General features: G+C 44.1%; 1 protein-coding gene across 2 annotated transcripts in view; it reads left to right on the top strand.

Moving 5' to 3' along the window:
- The window catches only part of TRAK2 (trafficking kinesin protein 2), a 79,478-nt gene that overhangs the window by 25,365 nt on the left and 33,923 nt on the right, over positions 1 to 20,190 (top strand). Inside the window, exons 2-4 of one of the 2 annotated variants that reach the window (XM_040441889.1) lie at positions 12,247 to 12,462; positions 12,937 to 13,134; positions 18,808 to 18,870. In XM_040441889.1, the coding sequence (XP_040297823.1) occupies positions 12,426 to 12,462; positions 12,937 to 13,134; positions 18,808 to 18,870 (298 nt within the window). In that variant the 5' untranslated portion in view covers positions 12,247 to 12,425. The remainder of the gene's footprint in view (positions 1 to 12,246; positions 12,463 to 12,936; positions 13,135 to 18,807; positions 18,871 to 20,190) is intronic. The other variant, XM_040441890.1, reaches the window with a different exon arrangement.

The raw sequence follows: 20,190 nt of genomic DNA, 5'->3' as shown, positions 1-20,190 counted from the left end.
TTCACTTTACTGCAGTTATCTGCTTATCATTACATGAAAGATTAGAAAGAGGATACTCGTCAATCATTTACAATAGGTGATATCACAGCTTATCTACTCCCTTCTGACCTCTCCATAGGTCAGTGTCTAGAAAACTCTACCATAAAGGTCAATGAGGTCCCTTCCTATCCGTTGTGTCCATGGTCCATGGTGACTGCTGTAAAACATATCTCTAAATGTTGCTAACAGCTCAGGCAAAAGCATATGTATCACTATCTGATTTTAACCAGCATAAAAAAATTGGGTGACACATTGGGTTACAGTTTTAAAAGAAGTTACAGTGCAAGGCGTCATAAAATATGGTTATCAGTTAATATAACAGTAGTAACTCTAAAAACAATGATGGGGAAAAGAAAAAAATTTTGGGATAGCCATTCAAGGTGTGTGAATAAAAAAAAAAAAAAAATATCGGAAAAAACCCCACTCATCTAGTCTGGTTGTCCTGGGTTCCTACACCCTTGCTCCATCCCTGCTGCTGCCAGTCCCCACTTGACAGGAAGTGTGACATGCTGACTCCCTGCACAACACTTCCGGAACTGCCAGGCATCCCCCAATTTTTTTTTTCAGGGTCTGGGACAGCCCCTTTGAGTAAGTACTAAGTGGGGTAAAGAATATGACAGAATGGGGGAGATTTATCATCTCCTTTGTGCCTGAAAAGTGGCATTAAGAAGTTGCAAACTTACATCGCCCTCGCCACTTTCCCTGAAGGCAGCGCGGACAGCGGCCCCGACAAAATTATCTTAATTTACGCCAGATTTCTGGTGCACATGAAGCCAGAAATTTAAGCAGCTCTGAACTGTTGCAGATTACGGTTTAGGCCCACAGACTGCAGGAGGATGGACCTAATTTATCAAGAGGCGTGCAAGCACGACCACCGCTGTTGGATTGTAGGGTGGTCGTAACTCCTTGGAAACGAGCCATGTATAATGTGATGGAAAAATGAATCAGTCCAGCAAAGGAGGCAATATGGACAATCACAGTACATTAGTAAGTGCCTTGTATTAACTTTCTGTACCTGATAAATGCCATTTGCTGAAGTGACACAATCCCTTTTAATGTTATTTCATTTTAAGAATTCATCTAAGCCTCTCTTAAAACTGCCCACGGTTCCTGCTGTGACCACGTCCTGAGGTAGAACAGATTTCGGCTACCTGCACACGACCACGCCGTGTTTTGCGTAACAAAACGAGCAGCCTATATTAGAAATGCATATTCTTGTCTGCAAAACTGACAAGAATAGGACCTGTTCTATTATGGGCTGCGGGGCAACAGGTGCAGACAGCACACGGAGTGCAGGCCGCATCTCTTACGGCTCAATTGAAGTGACCCAAACAGCGGTTGTATGTATGAGGCCTTACAGTAAAGAAGCCTTGATGCCTCTGGTGACTGAGCTTTTTCTTCTCCAGTCAGAGGCAGGGCCCCATTGTCTTTGAGGGCATTTTACATGGAACATCTTTTCACCATATTTTTTTGTGCGGACCATTTATATATTTATATAGGTTAATAATGTCCCCCATTAGACGTCTCTTCTCAAGTTTAAATTTAATTCTTTTAAAGGGGTTATCTGAATTCTAAAAGATTTCCCCCCTCCCCCAATGCCCTGGCCACTCGTATACATTATACTTACCTGCTCCCTGGCACCCGCCTCACGCCTGATCCCTGCACAGCCGCCACTACATCTCCCTATTGCTTGGATCAAAACATCTGGCGACCTGGGGGGAGCAGCCAAAATGAGGTGCAGCCCCGTTGCAGCCTGCTATTGGCTTCTCACCCTGTCGTCGGATGTTTTGATCCGCGCGATGGGGAGATGCAGCGGCGGCCATGCAGGTATCCGGAGGGACGCGGGTGCCAGGGAGCAAGTAAGTATAATATATACTAGGGGCCTGGGCATTGGGGGGGGGGAACTTTTAGCATTTGAATAACTCCTTTAATCTTTCCTCATAACTAAGACCCTCCATGCCCCTTATCAGTTTAGTTGCTCTCCTCTGTACTCTTTCCAGCTCCAGGGCATCCCTTCTATGGACTGGTGCCCATAACTGAACCACATATCCAAGATGAGGCCGCACCAAAGCTTTGTAAAGTGGTAATATTACATCCCTGCCCTGCGAGTCCATGCCTCGTTCAATACATGCCAATTTACTGCAATAGCATTAGAAGCAGCCCATTGACATGTTCACAAGGACACCCAAATCCTTCTCTAGAAGTGACTCTCCCAGTGCTACATCCCCTAGGACATATGAAGCACAGAGATTATTACTACCAAGATGCATAACTTTACATTTGTCCACATTGAACCTCATTTGCCAAGTTGATGCCCAATCACTGTGTGTTCTAGTCAGCTTGTAGTTTATGGACCTCTTCCATAGACCGTACAGTACTACACAGCTTAGTGTCATCTGCAACTCTGGACACGGTCCTTCAGCCAGTTTTTTATCCAAATACAGACTATACTTTCCAAGCTTATAGACCTTACTTTACCTATTAAGCGTCTGTGAGGGACAGTATCAAAAGCCTTTACAAAATCCAGAAACACTACATCCATAGCCGCCCCTCTGTCCAGGCTACTACTCGCCTCCTCATAAAAACAAATCAGGTTAGTCTGACAACTTCTGTCCTTGGTAAACCCATGCTGGTTATCACTTACTGTATTTTTCGCCCTGTAAGACGCACTTTTTTCCCCCTCTTATGGAAGCGCTCATTAGTACCGGAGGATCGGGAAGCGGTGAAGGCTCTGTACTCACCGCTTCCTGGTCCTCGGCTGTTGCCTGTGCAGGGCTGTGCACAGCGTGGGGGTGCTCTGTGACCTCACGCTGTGCGCGCCGGTTCACAGCACAGCCGACAGCAGTATAAATAGGATCGCGATGATGAGGAGCGGTGGTGTCCAGGAGTAGGAGAGGTAAGTGTTTTTTATTTTTATTTATTTATTTGGGCTGGGGCTGATGTGGGGGCTGACGTGAGGGCTGATAGATGGCTGAAGGTTGCTGTAGGGCATTTGGGCGTCTGATCTGAAGTCTGATTAACATTGGGCTCTGATTGGGGCTGTAAGCTGAGCTCTGATTGACACTGGGGGTCTGATTGCTGGTATGACCTGAGGTGTAATGGCAAATATATTTTTTCTTATTGTCCTCTTAAACCTAGGTGCGTCTTATAGGGCGAAAAATACGGTATAATATTATTTACAATCACATACTCCTGTATATAGTCCCTTAAGAGTCCTTCAAACATTTTCCCACAGCACTGCAGGGATAGGTGTTGGTGTGTGTGTGAAAGATGGTGGCATGCCAGTTTGTTTTTTAGCAGGGAAATGATAATTAGAAATGTTGGCCAGCATTTACCCAGGAACTAAGTGGCATTAACCTGGTTGTTATAGCAGCCAGAAAGTACGGTATTATTTATGGTGTGTGAACTCAAGAGTAAATTTGGGTATTTCTCTCTCTCTCTCTCTCTCTCTCTCTCTCTCTCTCTCTCTCTCTCTCTCTCTCTCTCTCTCTCTCTCCTCTTGTATTCCTTCCTCACCCCACTTCACCAGACACCCCTGCTTATAAGCATGATACACCATTTGTTTGGTGGGAATACCAGTATTTTTATAATTGTCTAGGGCTACTTTCACACTAGCGTTGTTTACATCCGGCGTTCAATTCCGACACCGGAACTGCCCGCCGGATCCGGAAAAACGTGTGAAAACGGATTACATTTGAATCCTGATCAGGATTTTGATCACAATGAAAAAATGCATTGGAAAAAACGGATCCGCCATTATGGACTTTAACTTTTTTTTCACATTTTTCGTGTTTAACATGCAAAAGCTGGATCCGGTTTGACTGAACACACGGCGCCGGATCCGGCGTTAATGCATGTCAATGGGAAAAAGACCGGATCCGGCGTTCAGTCAAAGTGTTCAGGATTTTTGGCCGGAGGTAAAAATACAACATGCTACGGTTTTCTGAAAAGCCTGATCAGTCAAAAAGACTGAACTGAAGACATCCTGATGCATCCTGAACGGATTACTCTCCATTCAGAATGCATTAGGATAAAACTGCCCCTAGGACGGAACTCAGCGCCGGAAAAGAAAAACGCTAGTGTGAAAGTACCCTAATAAGGGCTCTTTCACACTTGCGTTGTTCTTTTCCGGCATAGAGTTCCGTCGTCGGGGCTCTATGCCGGAAAAATCCTGATCAGGGTTATCCCCATGCATTCTGAATGGAGAGAAATTTGTTCAGGTTGTCTTCAGTTCAGGACCGGAACGTTTTTTGGCCGGAGAAAATATCAGCATGCTGCGCTTTTTGCTCCGGTCAAAAATCCTGAACACTTGCCGCATCAACGGATCCGGAATAATAGCCCATTGAAATGTATTATTCCGGATCCGTCCTAACATCTTCAGTTGTTACGACGCAATGACGGATCCGGAAGTTGCGCCTGCGCCAGGAAGTAGGAAGGACTTGGCTGGCGCGAAAAGAGACTGATCCGGAAATCCTGAAGCCAACATCAAAGTTTTTTTTCCCGGATCCGTCGTACAGATCCGGCCCCATACCGGATCCGTATGACGGATCCGGAAAAATAAGTTGATGTTGGCTTCAGGATTTCCGGATCAGTCTGTTACCAAAAAAGCCAGAAAGACGCATCCGGAAAGAAAAAATTCTGCGTTCTTACGCATTTTTCCTGATCCGGCGTGTAATTCCGGCAAATGGAGTACACGACGGATCCGGACAATGCAAGTGTGAAAGAGCCTTAAGTGTTTTTCTACACAGGCTTAGCTGTTTGCAGTTGTCTTCATAATGACAGACCTTAACATTGTTAGCCTTTTTGTTTCAATTCGTGTTTTTTTTGGGGGGGGGGGGGGGGGGGGGTTGTGACTGTACCTAAAAAAAAAAAAATAATAATAATAATAAATAAATAAATAAAATAAAAAATGTGGATAGATACAGCGGCTTTTTTTTTTTTTTTTTATCCAGTGTCTTTTTTTTTAAATGCAGGATTTTTGTTCGATTTTATTTTCATGTGGAATGTAAGTACCGGTTAGGTGTTTAATATTTAACTTTCTATAATGTTTTTTTCTGATTTAACAACTTTGCAGATCTGATATTGCTTGTGGGGATGAGCAATAATCTGTAAAACCATGCAGATATACAGCGCACAATAACACAATACTGTCATAAAGTGGATTTTATGTGCCCGGTGTGTCAGGGTGATAACGTTTGTAGTAGTTAATACTGTGGACATATTGCTGTTTACATCTTGAAAGGATCTGTCATTTTATGTCTTACTACTTCTCAAAATACTGTATTGAATTGTGACCTCTCTCTGCTGTTCCCATGTGGGTGGGGGGGCGCTACGTGCTTCCATAATGTGAACAGTTCGGCGATTTAGCCTACTTTCACACTAGCGGCAGCCTGCTGGATCCGTGTTGCTGCTAGTGCACCGTTCCACCGGAGGTCCGCTCCGGCCCCGTTAACTATAAGGTCCGGCCACAGCACGGCAAACATGCCGAGAGACAGCCAGAATAAAACTACGACATTAGGCCGAGTTCACACGAACGCGTGTGACCCGTGCCCTTGCTGCGGCCCGCAAATTGCGGGCCGCAATGCATGATTGCCGGCCATAGGTCAGCCGCATCGGATCGCGGACCCATTCACTTTAATGGGTCCGCGATCCGCCCGTTCCGCAAAAAGATAGGACATGTTGTATCTTTTTGCGGAACGGAAGTACGGGACGCAACCCCACGGAAGCACTCCGTAGTGCTTCAGAGGGGTCAGTGCTCCAGACAAAAAAAAATGACCAGGAGCCATTGGCTCCTAAACTAAAAAATTTAGGAGCCAAATTACATTTTTTAGTCGCCAAATTTAAAATGCATATAATTTAAAAAAAAGGACTTTGAGAAGATGAGACGCAGGTGCACTACATATAGGAGAAAACAGCACCACATGCCTCTCACATCCAGGGACATTTTCTGGGGAACAAGGTGACTAAAAATGGCGAATTGCGTGGTTTAGAGTTTTTTTTTCTGTTACGGCCTTCACCGAGCGGAAATATTTTTTAATATTTTAATAGCTCACACTTTTTGGGACGTGGCGATATGTAATATGTTCTTTATTGTTTGTAAATTTTATATGTAAAACTGGGAAGGGGGCCATTTAAACTTTTAGTATTTTGGTGTTTTTTTTTTGTTTTGTTTTGTTTTTTTAATAACCATTTCTTCCCTTAGGGACTAGAACCTGTATCTTTTCATCCCTTGTGCTATTCACCCTGATAGAGCTCTATCAGGGTGAATAGGAGCTCACATCTCCCTGCTGCCCTGGGCTCTGTGCACACAGCAGCAGGGAGCTGAACATGGCAGCCAGGGCTTCAGTAGCGTCCTGGCTGCCATGGTAACGATCTGAGCCCCAGCAGTGTAATCTGCCACTGCCACCAATGAAGGGGATGGGACCCTGTGGCCACCATATAACAATGGGGGGGGAGACGGGGACGACTTGTGGCCAGTGATAATGGGGGGGGGGGGGAGGGAGAGGCTTTGGGAGAGCGCACTGCACCACCAATGAATGTTTAAAGAGGACCTTTCGTGGGTCCAAAGAATATGAACTTAATAGCAGGCTGCATAGAGCGGCGCCCAGGGATCTAAGTGCACTTACTATTATTCCTGGGCGCCGCTCCGTTCGTCCGCTGTGGCCCCCGGTATTTTCAGCATTCAGAGGAAGGAGGAGGAGACGCCAGTGTCTCTCCGTCTCCATAACAGCAGCGCTGTCCAATCACAGCACAGAACTCAGAGCCAGGGAGAAAAAAAACCTCCCTGGCTCTGCGCTGTGATTGGACAGCGCTGCTGTCATGGAGACGGAGAGACACTGGCGTCTCCTCTTCCTTCCTCTGAATGCTGAAAATACCGGGGGCCACAGCGGACAAACGGAGCGGCGCCCAGGAATAATAGTAAGTGCACTTAGATCCCTGGGCGCCGCTTTATGCAGCCTGCTACTAAGTTCATATTCTTTGGACCCACGAAAGGTCCTCTTTGACTCCTTCATACAATTGTCTGCAGCGGTATCACAGACCGGGCACCCGGCCTCAATAACAGGGCATGCGATCTGGGGCACCTGAGGGGTTAATGGCCGCGGATCGCATGCCCTGTTATTGAGGCCGGGTGCCGGGTCTGTGATACCGCTGCCGACACTTATGTTTTACATTCATTGGTGGCGCAGTGGCGACAGCTCCTCCCCTCCTCCTCCCTGTTATCTCCCCATTGGTGGTAGTGGCGGCAGCGTCACAGTGGAGAGGGAGGGACTCGTTCCTTCTCCACTGTGCGGTGTGCTACTGAAGAGAACTTGGGCTGCGCAGGATCGCGGCGGTACAGTCGCAAATGGCGACAAGACTAAAAAGTCTTGTCGCCATCTGCAAATTTTAAGGCGCATTGGCGACCGTTTTGGTCGCCATCTGAAGCCCTGGGGGTCCCGTTCCGTGCGGCCGTTCCGCAATTCCGGATTTGCGGACCCATTGAAGTGAATGTGGTCGTGTATTGCGGCCCGCAATAGGGCCACGGATCACACACGTTCGTGTGAACTGGGGCTTATAGTCAATAGGGCTGGAGCGGACCTTCGGCGGCACAGTGCACTAGCGGAAACACCAATGTCTGTACAGGTGTCTTTCCATGCAGTGATTTATTAGATATTGCAATAAAGTTGAGATTGTAGTTATGTGGTCAGGTAACTGGTCTTGTTTTAATTACAATGACATCAAGTGATCTCATTCACACACATTTGCTTGATCTTACTATCAAAATTTCCCATTAAAGGGGTTTTCTGGGATTACTAATACTATATATTTTTTTTTAATAGACATGTTCATGTAGATGCTTATCTCCAGTAGATCTTCCCCTGTATATAGCGCATCCTGTTGCTGTATCCAACCAAACCCATGATGCACTTCTCCTGTCTCTGCCACAGCACCAGCCCCGCCCCTAACACTGTCCAGCTAGCTTATAGCTCCTCCCAACCAGCTAGTTACATAGCTACTTTCCGATCTCTGCACCTCTATGGACATTACAGGAAATAAGAAAGAGCTGCATGGACATGGTCATGTGACCACAGCCCGGAAGATAGGAGCGATAAGAGTAAACAAAATATATTGCACAATTACAGCTACCTTCATAAACAGTGTCGTACCTCCAATAGGTGAAGACCACGCAACTTCTATGGGGCCATGGGGAAAAGGGGCCTGCAGTGAACCAAAGGCCCTGCCCCCTAATTGCCCTCTACTGTCCAGCTTCAGTATCCCTATCGTCAGTGGGGAAAGCTAAAGGACCTGTGATGATGTCATCACAGGTTCTGTACATCTAGTAAAGGAACTGCACAAAGAATGGTGTAGTTCTCAGGTTAGATAGGAGCATCTGCCAGGACCTGTGATGATATCATCATAATCACAGGGCCTGTACATCTAGTAAAGGAACTGCACAGAGCGTCATCACAGGTCCTTCAACCCCCATCAGCATGGAGAAGAAATGCAGGATGAGCTCTCCACTGAGAATAGAATAGAATGGAGTGGTAAGAGGAGGTCCTCCTGCTTTATACCCTATTCCATATATACACACACACTGCAACACTGCATGTATTATACACTCACCTAAAGAATTATTAGGAACACCATACTAATACGGTGTTGGACCCCCTTTTGCCTTCAGAACTGCCTTAATTCTACGTGGCATTGATTCAACAAGGTGCTGATAGCCTTCTTTAGAAATGTTGGCCCATATTGATAGGATAGCATCTTGCAATTGATGGAGATTTGAGGGATGCACATCCAGGGCACTAAGCTCCCGTTCCACCACATCCCAAAGATGCTCTATTGGGTTGAGATCTGGTGACTGTGGGGGCCATTTTAGTACAGTGAACTCATTGTCATGTTCAAGAAACCAATTTGAAATGATTCGAGCTTTGTGACATGGTGCATTATCCTGCTGGAAGTAGCCATCAGAGGATGGATACATGTTCTCATTCTGTTTACGCCAAATTCGGACTCTACCATTTGAAAGTCTCAACAGAAATCGAGACTCATCAGACCAGGCAACATTTTTCCAGTCTTCAACAGTCCAATTTTGGTGAGCTCGTGCAAATTGTAGCCTCTTTTTCCTATTTGTAGTGGAGATGGGTGGTACCCGGTGGGGTCTTCTGCTGTTGTAGCCCATCCGCCTCAAGGTTGTGCGTGTTGTGGCTTCACAAATGCTTTACTGCATACCTCGGTTGTAACGAGTGGTTATTTCAGTCAACGTTGCTCTTCTATCAGCTTGAATCAGTCGGCCCATTCTCCTCTGACCTCTAGCATCCACAAGGCATTTTTGCCCACAGGACTGCCGCATACTGGATGTTTTTCCCTTTTCACACCATTCTTTGTAAACCCTAGAAATGGTTGTGCGTGAAAATCCCAGTAACTGAGCAGATTGTGAAATACTCAGACTGGCCCGTCTGGCACCAACAACCATGCCACACTCAAAATTGCTTAAATCACCTTTCTTTCCCATTCTGACATTCAGTTTGGAGTTCAGGAGATTGTCTTGACCAGGACCACAATCCTAAATGCATTGAAGCAACTGCCATGTGATTGGTTGACTAGATAATTGCATTAATGAGAAATAGAACAGGTGTTCCTAATAATTCTTTAGGTGAGTGTACAGTGTAATAGATGCAGTGGACACAGGTATATAGTATACCCAGCAAGGTACGAATATGTGAGGTACAAGGCATAATAAATGCAGTGTGTACAGATATACAGTGCATACAGCAGTGTACTGATATGGGAGGTATGAGGTATAATAGATGCAGTGTGTACAGATATATAGTATATACAGCAGTGTACAGATATGTGAGATACGAGGTATAGTAGATGCACTATGTACAGATATATGGTATATACAGCTGTGTACTGATATATGAGGTATAATAGATGCAGTATGTACAGATGTATAGTATATATAATAGTGTACTGATATGTGAGGTACAAGTTATAATAGATGCAGTGTGTACAGATATATGGTATATACAGCTGTGTACTGATATGAGGTATAATAGATGCAGTGTGTATATATGGTATATACAGCTGTGTACTGATATGAGGTATAATAGATGCAGTGTGTACAGATATATAGTATATACAGCAGTGTACAGATGTGAGATACGAGGTATAGTAGATGCACTATGTACAGATATATGGTATATACAGCTGTGTACTGATATGAGGTATAATAGATGCAGTATGTACAGATGTATAGTATATATAATAGTGTACTAATATGTGAGGTACAAGTTATAATAGATGCAGTGTGTACAGATATATGGTATATACAGCTGTGTACTGATGAGGTATAATAGATGCAGTGTGTATAGTATATATAGTAGTGTACTGATATGTGAGGTACGAGCTGTAATTTATACCTCATACCTCACATATCCGTACACTGCTGTACATTCTTGCTATGGGGCCTAAAATGATTTCTATGTACGCCCCTGTTCATAAATGATTATTTTAATGCCAAACTTTTCAAAGTAGTTGCAGCAGTGCACCTCCCTTTATTAATTAGATGCAGCAACATTACAGTCAGGATCTGATTAGCATATGTTACCTATCAGCAGAATTAATCCTGTTACACCAGGTCTACTCCCTGATAGTTGATCCTGCTGATTAAAATAATACCTGTTTTATGACATTAAGTTCACAACGTTCCCAAGAAAACCAGTGAATTCTTTCTGCAGATGTTGGCTGCAGTGCACCAGTTATTGTAGGTTTAATATCGGCCGCTGCCCTCTGCAGTAAGTAATGATAACTAGTGAGATAACTGAGCCTCCAGCTCTAAGGTAAAGCTAAGGTCCCTCTTCACTGCTCAACTGAGTAGAAGGTTGTTCCTTCCCGGCAATCGCCTGCTTGTCAGTGAAGGAGACCTCTGCATTTACATGCAGCGATCTCCTCCACAGTGTGGGGAGGAGCGATCGCTAATACCATCACTCATCCCCATACAGAATCGCTGTATGCCGCCAGGAGAGCGTGTTTAGACGGCACGATCTGCTGCCGGCAAACGATGATTTCGGTGTCCACGCGAACGACAATCCTGTTACCCAGCGGACGAGCGTTTCGATCGTTCATCAGGAAATCGGCGACACCTTTACACCGCCCGATAATCGCTAATGAGCATTCAATGATCTGTCCAATGCTCGGTGAAGGGGCCTCTACAGGTTATACTGAAAAGTGAATATCCAGCCCAGCTCTCTGGTGCTGACATTTTTCCATAAGATAGGATATACAGATCTAAGAATAGGTTATCAAGACCTGATGGGTGAAGTCCAACTCCGGCACCACGATCAACTGTTTGAAGGGCTGCAGGGCTCAGATGAGCGATGTGCTTGGCACTATTTGAATGGACATAAGATGCATATAGGCCATGTGACTAGTGAAGGTGACATCACTGGCCTCTTGAAACAGAAGATTGGGGGGGGGGGGGGGGGTTACAGGAGTCTGACCTTCACCGATCAGACATTAAAGGGCATCTGTCAGCAGATTTGTACCTATGACGCTGGCTGACCTGTTCTATGTGTGCTTGTCAGTTGACAATATGATGTTTTACTATATGCTAATGAGCCTCTAGGAGCAATGGGGGCATTGCCGTTACACCTAGAGGCTCTGCTCTCTCTGCAGCTGCCAACCCCTCTCCATTTTGATTGACAGGGCCAAGCAGTTAAACGTCATCACACTTGGCCCTGTCAAAGTCCAGAGGACAGGGCAGTTGCAGAGAGAGCAGAGCCTGTAGGTGTAATGGCAACGCCCCCGTTGCTCCTAGAGGCTCATTTGCATATATTAAAACAGCATTTTTCTCAGCAGTGCGGGCACATGGGACCAACACAGATGCCTTCAGCTGCCAAGTGCACATGGAACAGGTACAAATCTGAAGACAGATGCCCTGTAATGATCTATCCAGACAACCCCTTTAGCTGTCTGTATAGGGCTCATAGCCTCAGTTCCATGTTCTGCATAGTGTACAAAAGGCACATAATATGCAAACGATAAATGAATAAATTGTCTGGTCGGCTAAACCAGAAAACATGCATTATGACATAATAACCTTTCTCCTAGCCTTTTGACGGGCTCCCGCATTTCAGTTTGCCAATCTTTGTTCACAGGGAGCTTGTTCATATAGCAATTGATTGTTTTATTATATATTTTTTTTATGTCCTTTTTTAGAGGATATGAAGAGTGTGAAAGGAAGGTGAAGTGAGAAGGTTCCCATCATGATCCAGGGATGCCCTGAAGCAGAAAACGGCTCCGCAGATCCAATCCTGGCTGTTCAGGTGACTTTGTGGCAGAATCTCTGTCTCCTCCTTGACTATAATCGGAGTGGATGCTGATATCCACCTCCACTCATGAATATCCACTGTGGAGACTCCGCTCCTGGCACTGGTAAGTCTGAAAAATAGAAAGTGAATCAGAACTAATTCTCCAAGATTACCCTTGGTGACCTCTTGACATATGTGTCATCAGAGAGAAGAGACCAGCCCTCTTTCACTACGCGATGTTAATTCGCTTTTTATCTACTGCATATATTGATCTTGTGACTGAGAATGAGAACTTTGCTATCATTATAATGTTATTACTTAACAAGTTAGATAATATGAAGTAGAAACATCTACGCGTTTCGGATCTGTACATATATTCATGAGAGGATCCATATGTATAGATCTGAAATGCGGAGACGCTCTGCTGTCCTGTTTTTCAATAAAGATCTCTGTTGTATCAGATGCTGGATTTCTCTCTTGTTCATCAGTATTTCTGCGTGTTTCCTCCACGCTTCCGTGCATCCTAGCAGGCGGCGAGCTGGACTGACTTTGCCTTATCCGCTTCTCTCTCTATATTTTATTTAACTGTTTTCCACAGATGTCTATCACAGTCCAGATGCCCCTGAAGTGGAACTGGTTAACTTGCTAGAAGACCAACTCCCTCAATACAAGTTACGAGTGGACTCCTTGTATCTCTACAGTCACCAAGACTGGCTCCAACACTCCCCAACACATCAAAGCAATGGCCTTGGCAGCCTTTCTCCTGTCCTGGCTGAGGAGACTTTCCGTTACATGAGTAAGAGTCAGGCTTGATTTCTGTTCTTAGCCAACCATGACTTGGTGTATATTGTAAGAACTTCCTGGATGGTGGTTTCCAGACGTTGGAGCTGTCATATGTTATGGATCTCAGACATGGCTGTTAGTCTGGACAATAAATGCAGCTAATCGTGAACGACCGTTCCTGACAATCTGCCCTTGTAAATGTGCAGCCGATCACCCTATGGGTGATCCATTCATTCGTGAAGGCACCACCGATCATAGTTTCTGGGCAGCAGATCGTGTGGTCTAAACAGTGATCTGCTCCTCAGAAACCATGAATCTCTGAGGACGAGGGATCGCAATAGCAATCCCTTGTCCTCATACAGTTAAGGTGATCGGTGCATGTAAATGCACGGTCACCTTCACTGAACGAGCAGCCGACACTTCCTTACCAACAATCGGCTGCAGAATCGTCCTGTGTAAATCCAGTTTAAGGGCTCTTTCACACTTGCGTTGTTGGGTTCCGGCATAGAGTTCCGTCGTCGGGGCTCTATGCCGGAAGAATCCTGATCAGGATTATCCCAATGCATTCTGAATGGAGAGAAATCCGTTCAGGATGCCTTCAGTTCCGGAACGGAACGTTTTTTGGCCGGAGAAAATACTGCAGCATGCTGCGCTTTTTGCTCCGGCCAAAAATCCTGAACACTTGCCGCAAGGCCGGATCCGGAATTAATGCCCATTGAAAGGCATTAATCCGCATTAAGCCTTAAGCTAAACGTCGTTTCGGCGCATTACCGGATCCGACGTTTAGCTTTTTCTGAATGGTTACCATGGCTTCCAGGACACTAAAGTCCTGTTTGCCATGGTAAAGTGTAGTGGGGAGCGGGGGAGCAGTATACTTACCGTCCGTGCGGCTCCCGGGGCGCTTCAGAGTGACGTCAGGGCGCCACACATGCATGGATGACACGTGTCGCATGGATCACGTCATCCATGCGCATGGGGCGCTCTGACGTCATTCTGGAGCGCCCCGGGAGCCGCACGGACTGTAAGTATACTGCTCCCCCGCTCCCCATTTCACTATGGCAGCCAGGACTTTAATAGCGTCCTGGCTGCCATAGTAACACTGAACGCATTTTGAAGACGGATCCGTCTTCAAATGCTTTCAGTTCACTTGCGTTGTTACGGATCCGGCGGGCACCTCCGGCAAATGGAGTGCACGACGGATCCGGACAACGCAAGTGTGAAAGAGCCCTTAGTTGCACATATTACTTATTTTACTGCCCTGTGCAGCTTGGCAAACAGTAGTTAAACACAAAGAAGTACATGCCCATAACCTCCTTTCTCGTCCCCAGTCAGTCCAGTGGGTAGCTTGGTTTGATCACCAAGTTTATACGTGAACGTATAAAAACCCTTAGGAAAAGTATACGAAATAAACCATGTAATACATATACAGTCCATGACAAAAGTATTGTCACTTGTGTACAAATTGACCTGAAGTGCCACTAAAATATATTTCTCATCAAGATTTTGTTAAAAGAAATGGGTCATTTTAATCCCAACAGCTTTTGTAATAATGTTTCAGTGCAAAACGAAACTGACAAAAAGTATTCTAATATTCAAAGCTTGGTAAAGCCCATTGAGTCAATTTTTGCCAAGACATAAGTGTTGTTGCCTTGTTATATGAGCTTCACCTGTGACTAATAATGGATCAATTAGGTCTCAGGTGTGTATAAAAAGAACCCCAGTACACTAGACCTTCACATCAACTGCAACTAGACCTCTGCAAACATGCCTAAGATTCACCCGGAGACTAAAGTGTTGATTATCAAGAGGCTGAAGACCAGATCCACTGCTGATGTGGCAGACACCTTCAATGTGTCTCAGCGTCAAGTTCAGAGGATAAAAAAAAGATTTGAAGAGACTGGAGACGTTTTGGACAAGGCCAGGTCAGGCCGACCCCGCAAGACAACTGCTCGAGAGGACCGTTTGTTGGCTCAAAAATCCAAGGCCAGCCCTTTTTCCACTGCAGCAGAGCTCCACGAGACCTGGTCACCTGAAGTCCCTGTGTCAACCAGAACAGTTTGTCGGATTCTGATTAGAAATGCCCTCCATGGTCGAATCAGTGCCCATAAGCCAGCACTAAACAAAAGACAATTGAAAAACCGTGTGGCATTTGCCAAGGCCCACAGCCTGCTAAAAGGATAGACACTGGAAAAGTGGCAGAAGGTGGATTTTTCAGATGAATCTTTTGTTGAATTACACCACAGTCGCCGCAAATATTGCAGGAGACCTACTGGAACCCGCATGGAGCCGAGATTTACCCAGAAAACAGTGAAGTTTGGTGGAGGAAAAATCATGGTCTGGGGTTACATCCAGTATGGGGGTGTGCGAGGGATCTGCAGGGTGGAAGGCAACATCAATAGTCTAAAATACCAAGAAATCTTAGCTACCTCTTATATTCCCAACCATAAAAAAAGCCAAATTCTGCAGCAGGATGGTGCTCCATCGCATACTTCCATCTCCACATGAAAGTTCCTTAAGGCCAAGAAGATCAAGATGCTCCAGGATTGGCCAGCCTAGTCACCAGACATGAACATCATTGAGCATATGTGGTGTAGGATGAAAGAGGAAGCATGGAAGACGAAACCAAAGAATATTGATGAACTCTGGAAGGCATGCAAGACTGTTTTCTTTGCTATCCCTGATGACTTCATCAATAAATTGTATGAATCCTTGCCAAACCGCATGGATGCTGTCCTTCAAGCTCATGGAAGTCATACAAGATATTAAATTTGGATCTCACAGCACCACTACTTAATTTGCTGACATATTTTTGGATTTGCAGTAAAGTTGTTCAATTTCTGTATAGGCGACAAAACTTTTGTCTTGCCAAAATTTGACCTTTCTGTCTTGATTAAATGATAAATCTTTTTTCAGTGAAACTAATTTATTTCAGTGCATTAAACATCATTTGGGAGGGCTTTAGCTTTTCATATGAGCTATTTCTAACACCAATTGATTAATTAAAAGTCAGGTTAATAGCAGGAGTTTCTACAAAATAGAGAAGCGACAAGACTTTTGTCAGGGACTGTAGATACTTTAGGCCTGAATGGGAGTCACTCTCTGCCCTGGCCTGTAGATGGGCTCTCGAGCAGGACCTCTATGACATCCCTATTCCAGAATAGGACTACAGAGTTACTGTTTAGAAGACGACCCCTTTAAGTTTATAGAAAAAGGTGACCATCGTTAAAGGGTTTGTTTTATCAAGGCAACCCCTGTCTTTTTTAGGCCATATGAACCATGAGATGGAGGTCACCGTGCTTGGGAACCCTTTTATGACCAAAAATCAGGGTATCGCCTCTGTTTTGTTGGACTTGAGCTTTCCTTGTGAATGCGATTCATCTGAATGTCTGCCATGTAAAAGTACCAATGCCTGGTTGGCTGAGGAGTGGGAGAAGTTAACTGATCACCCCAGGGGGACGCATTCTGAAAAGGGTTGTCTCATCAGAGACAACCACTTTTAACAGTGAATAAAAGAGAGTCTGCATAAAACCCTTTCTCCCATAATTTGGATGCAGCAGAGGGATGGCTCACCACTAATAGTAAGTAGTATATGTGCTCCAAGCTAGCCTAAGGACAATTTTGCTCTTATTTCCAGTAGTTTGGTTGGTTTCTAGAATTGAATAATAAACATTAAGGGGCACCTTTATTAAGACCATCGTTTCAGACACCGATCTTAGTAAAGGCCCAAAGTTGGCAAAGGAATCGCCTAAGTTATAAAGAGGCGCAGGCCTATCCATAACTTCGGCACATCCAGCACCAGTCTAAATGTAAGCCAGCTTCCTCGATGTCTTACATTTAGACCATTTTCTACAGCTAAAACAGGCGTAAAAAATGGCGAATGAGACAGGCCTGACGGCCCTTCCTCGCCACACCCACAACTTTTAGACCTGGTGTGAGCGGGGCGAAATCGCAGATAGCGGAGCAACTTACCGTTGCGCCGCCATCTGCGCCTGAAATATGCCCAATTTAGGCATATTTTAGCTTCTTAAATGACCCCTAAGTATGCCAAATGAATACATATGTATATTGAATATACCTCTATTGCCCTGCTATACCTTGAGTGGTTCTCTAAAAATGGTAGCCCTGGAAGTACTTCTCATGCGGACGGTGTCTAGATATTTAAAGAATCTTGCACCTCATGTTCTAACCATGTAACTCAGCAAGTGAAGTGGAAATCTTCAGATTAGTGCGACTAGAAGTGAACTAGTAAATGTTCCGATAAGGCACTGCTGGGAGTCCTTTAACCCTATGTTTTCTGGGGAGATGAGCAGTGCATTGTGAGTATAATCTCTGTAATAAATATGGTGAATAAATGATCTACAGTGGTAGCCGATAATAAAGGCATATCTTCTCGCAGACTGTTATTGATGTTTTTCCTCAGAACTGGGTTGGGCTCATTTTTATAGCCGGAGGGAATGTGTACACTAGTCTGTATATAGGTATCTCCCAGCACCTTACTAACCACACAGAAATTAGGTTCTACAACACAAAGCACTGTGCTCCGAAATAATGGACACCGATGAGCCGGATTTTAATCATAACGAGGACATTTTCAATACTGTCAGTCTGCGGGGTGAGTGTGTTGTATGTATATCGCATGATTAGTGATGATGAGGGTTATTCTCTAGTACTATAGCTGCTGTCGTGTGGTGGAGGACTTTGTATAGGCGTCTACATAAAGAGCACCAGTGTGTTGGGTACCCACTAGGTCAGCTGTCTGGGTGTCCCTTAGCGATGCCCCAATTTTAATGATACTTCATATAGATCACAGTACGTTCATTGCTGAAGATCCTGACCCCCAACATTAATAATTGTGGACTGGGATCTCCAACATTCATTTGGAATTTCGTTCATAAAAATTGTTAACATTTATAATAATTTTATTCCGTTTTAATATTCACAGAATAATGCCCGGGTTCGGATTTATTTGGATAGAAAGGCTGACTACAATCTATTCTCTGTTCTTCCTATGTTCGTATTACTCTATCATGTATTCGCTCTCCGCTGAGCATTCCGCAGGGGAGATACGTTTGCTTACCTGAAAACAATATTCAGACATAGCCCTCTGCAGATCCATTCACATTAACTGAGCCCAAAATATTAAACGACTTTTGACTTTCCGTCTGTTTTACAATATTTTTTTATTTTTTTTGGTGGGCACAATAGTCACTAAGACATATGAATACTGTTTTCAGGTATATGAATACTGTTTAAACGTATCCCGCTCAGCAGGGATAAACCTGATGAGAACTGCCCCTACAAGACTTCTAATAGACTGCACTTAGGGGGTGATATAGTGGCATAAAAAAGTCTCTTACACACCACTAGAAACATATTTTGTCACAAGTGCTATTTCTGCACTGCCCTCGACACTACATGAGAAGGGGACTTTTGTCAGGTGCAAATGAAGACAGAAATCTATGGCAGCTTTCCGGACAATGTGCCTAATATATGAAGAGACCTGCGCCTCGTCATAAATTAGGCTCGTCGTCGGGTAGTGCAGGGGAATTCAAGACTGGCGTAAAATGCCAGTCTGAGATATTTCCCCTTATTAGTACATCTAACAGTATCTGTTTTTCAAGCATTTTTCTACTTCTCTACTTATCTCCCGTGTTTCCTTTCTTTCTATTTTGCTGTCTTTTCTAAGCTTTTGTTGAACTTCCCTCCTCTTCATATGATGATTCTTGTAAAGCAAGTCGAGGAACGCAAGGTAATTGTTTCTTCACTTTGATTTGCACTGTAGGCCAGTAGAACATGAAAGCAATGAAAAGAAAGAAACATTGTTATCATGGTTATTTCTAGAATCTCATTATCAGAGATCACAGGTTTTTAATGTAACATCCCAGACGGAGATGAACAGTCCACAAACTAGTGATGTGGATAAGGGATGCAGTTCTAGTGGTCCAGTTCACATGTCTCAAGTGAATAGGATATCCGCAGGGACGTTACACTGTCCTGATACTTTCAACTTTAGGTTGTGTCGACACATCCATAAAATTTTTGTTTTCATTGCTGAACCTGCTCCATACATGACAGGTGCCAGCTGTATAATACAGCTGACGCCCACTGGCAATGACCAGGATCAGAGAGAACTCCGATCCTGGTCATTTAAACGTTAAGATGCCTTGATCAAGTTGCAACTTTGGCATCTGAGAGGTTCGAGGGAGGGGGCTTCCTCGGAATATTAAATTATAAAAGCATTTATCCTATACAGTAAATGCCATAATTGAAAAAAAATTATGAAGTAAAAAATGCTCAAAAGTCATATGTACCCCAAAACGGTAGAAATAAAAACTACAGCTCACCCTGGAATTAAAAATAGATCTGTAGAATGTTTCTTTCAAAAGTGTTTTTTTTTTTTTTTTTTTTTTTTTTTTTTTTATGAAAGTAGTAAAATACAATAAAAACTACATAAATTTGGGATCGCTGTAATCCTGCTGACCTACAGTATAAATTCTTCATGTCATTTCTAGCACTTAGAGAACCCCATAAAACCAATGCCCAAAAAACAATGGTGGAATATTTTTTTCAATTTTCCCCAACAAAGAATTTTATTTTTATTTTTTTTTTCTCTCCCCAAAACATGCTATGGTAAATTTTAAGGTCCATTAAAAATACAACAAGCCCTCATGCTGCTCTGTGAAAAGAAAAGTAAAAAAAGGTATGGCATGGAGGAAAACATAAAAATTGGTTGCCCCTTAAGTGACTAAAGTATGCTCTCTAATAAACTGGACAGAAATTTTAAAAGTTTGTAAGAACATTTTCCTGGTGCCTCCAAAAACATGATAAAACAGTAAAAGAACATTCTCACCACTTGGCCCGCTCCGTTGAGGCCTGTGGTCATTACTATTTTATCATATTTGGGGGCACTGGAGGAGTTTTCTTGTAATTCTGAAAAGGCTTTTAAGGCTTTACTTATAAGATTGCTCTCATTGTATTATAAGGGAGGCAGCTTGAAATTTATGTGACCGGCTGTGCCAAATGGACAGGTGAAAGTGAATGTGGCGTCTGCTGATTGATCCACTAGGAA

Source organism: Bufo bufo, chromosome 7 (assembly GCF_905171765.1).
Source record: "Bufo bufo chromosome 7, aBufBuf1.1, whole genome shotgun sequence".
Taxonomy (NCBI): Eukaryota; Metazoa; Chordata; class Amphibia; order Anura; family Bufonidae; genus Bufo; species Bufo bufo.
Note: the sequence above shows the minus strand (reverse complement) of the source record. Positions and strands in the feature narration are given on the sequence as shown.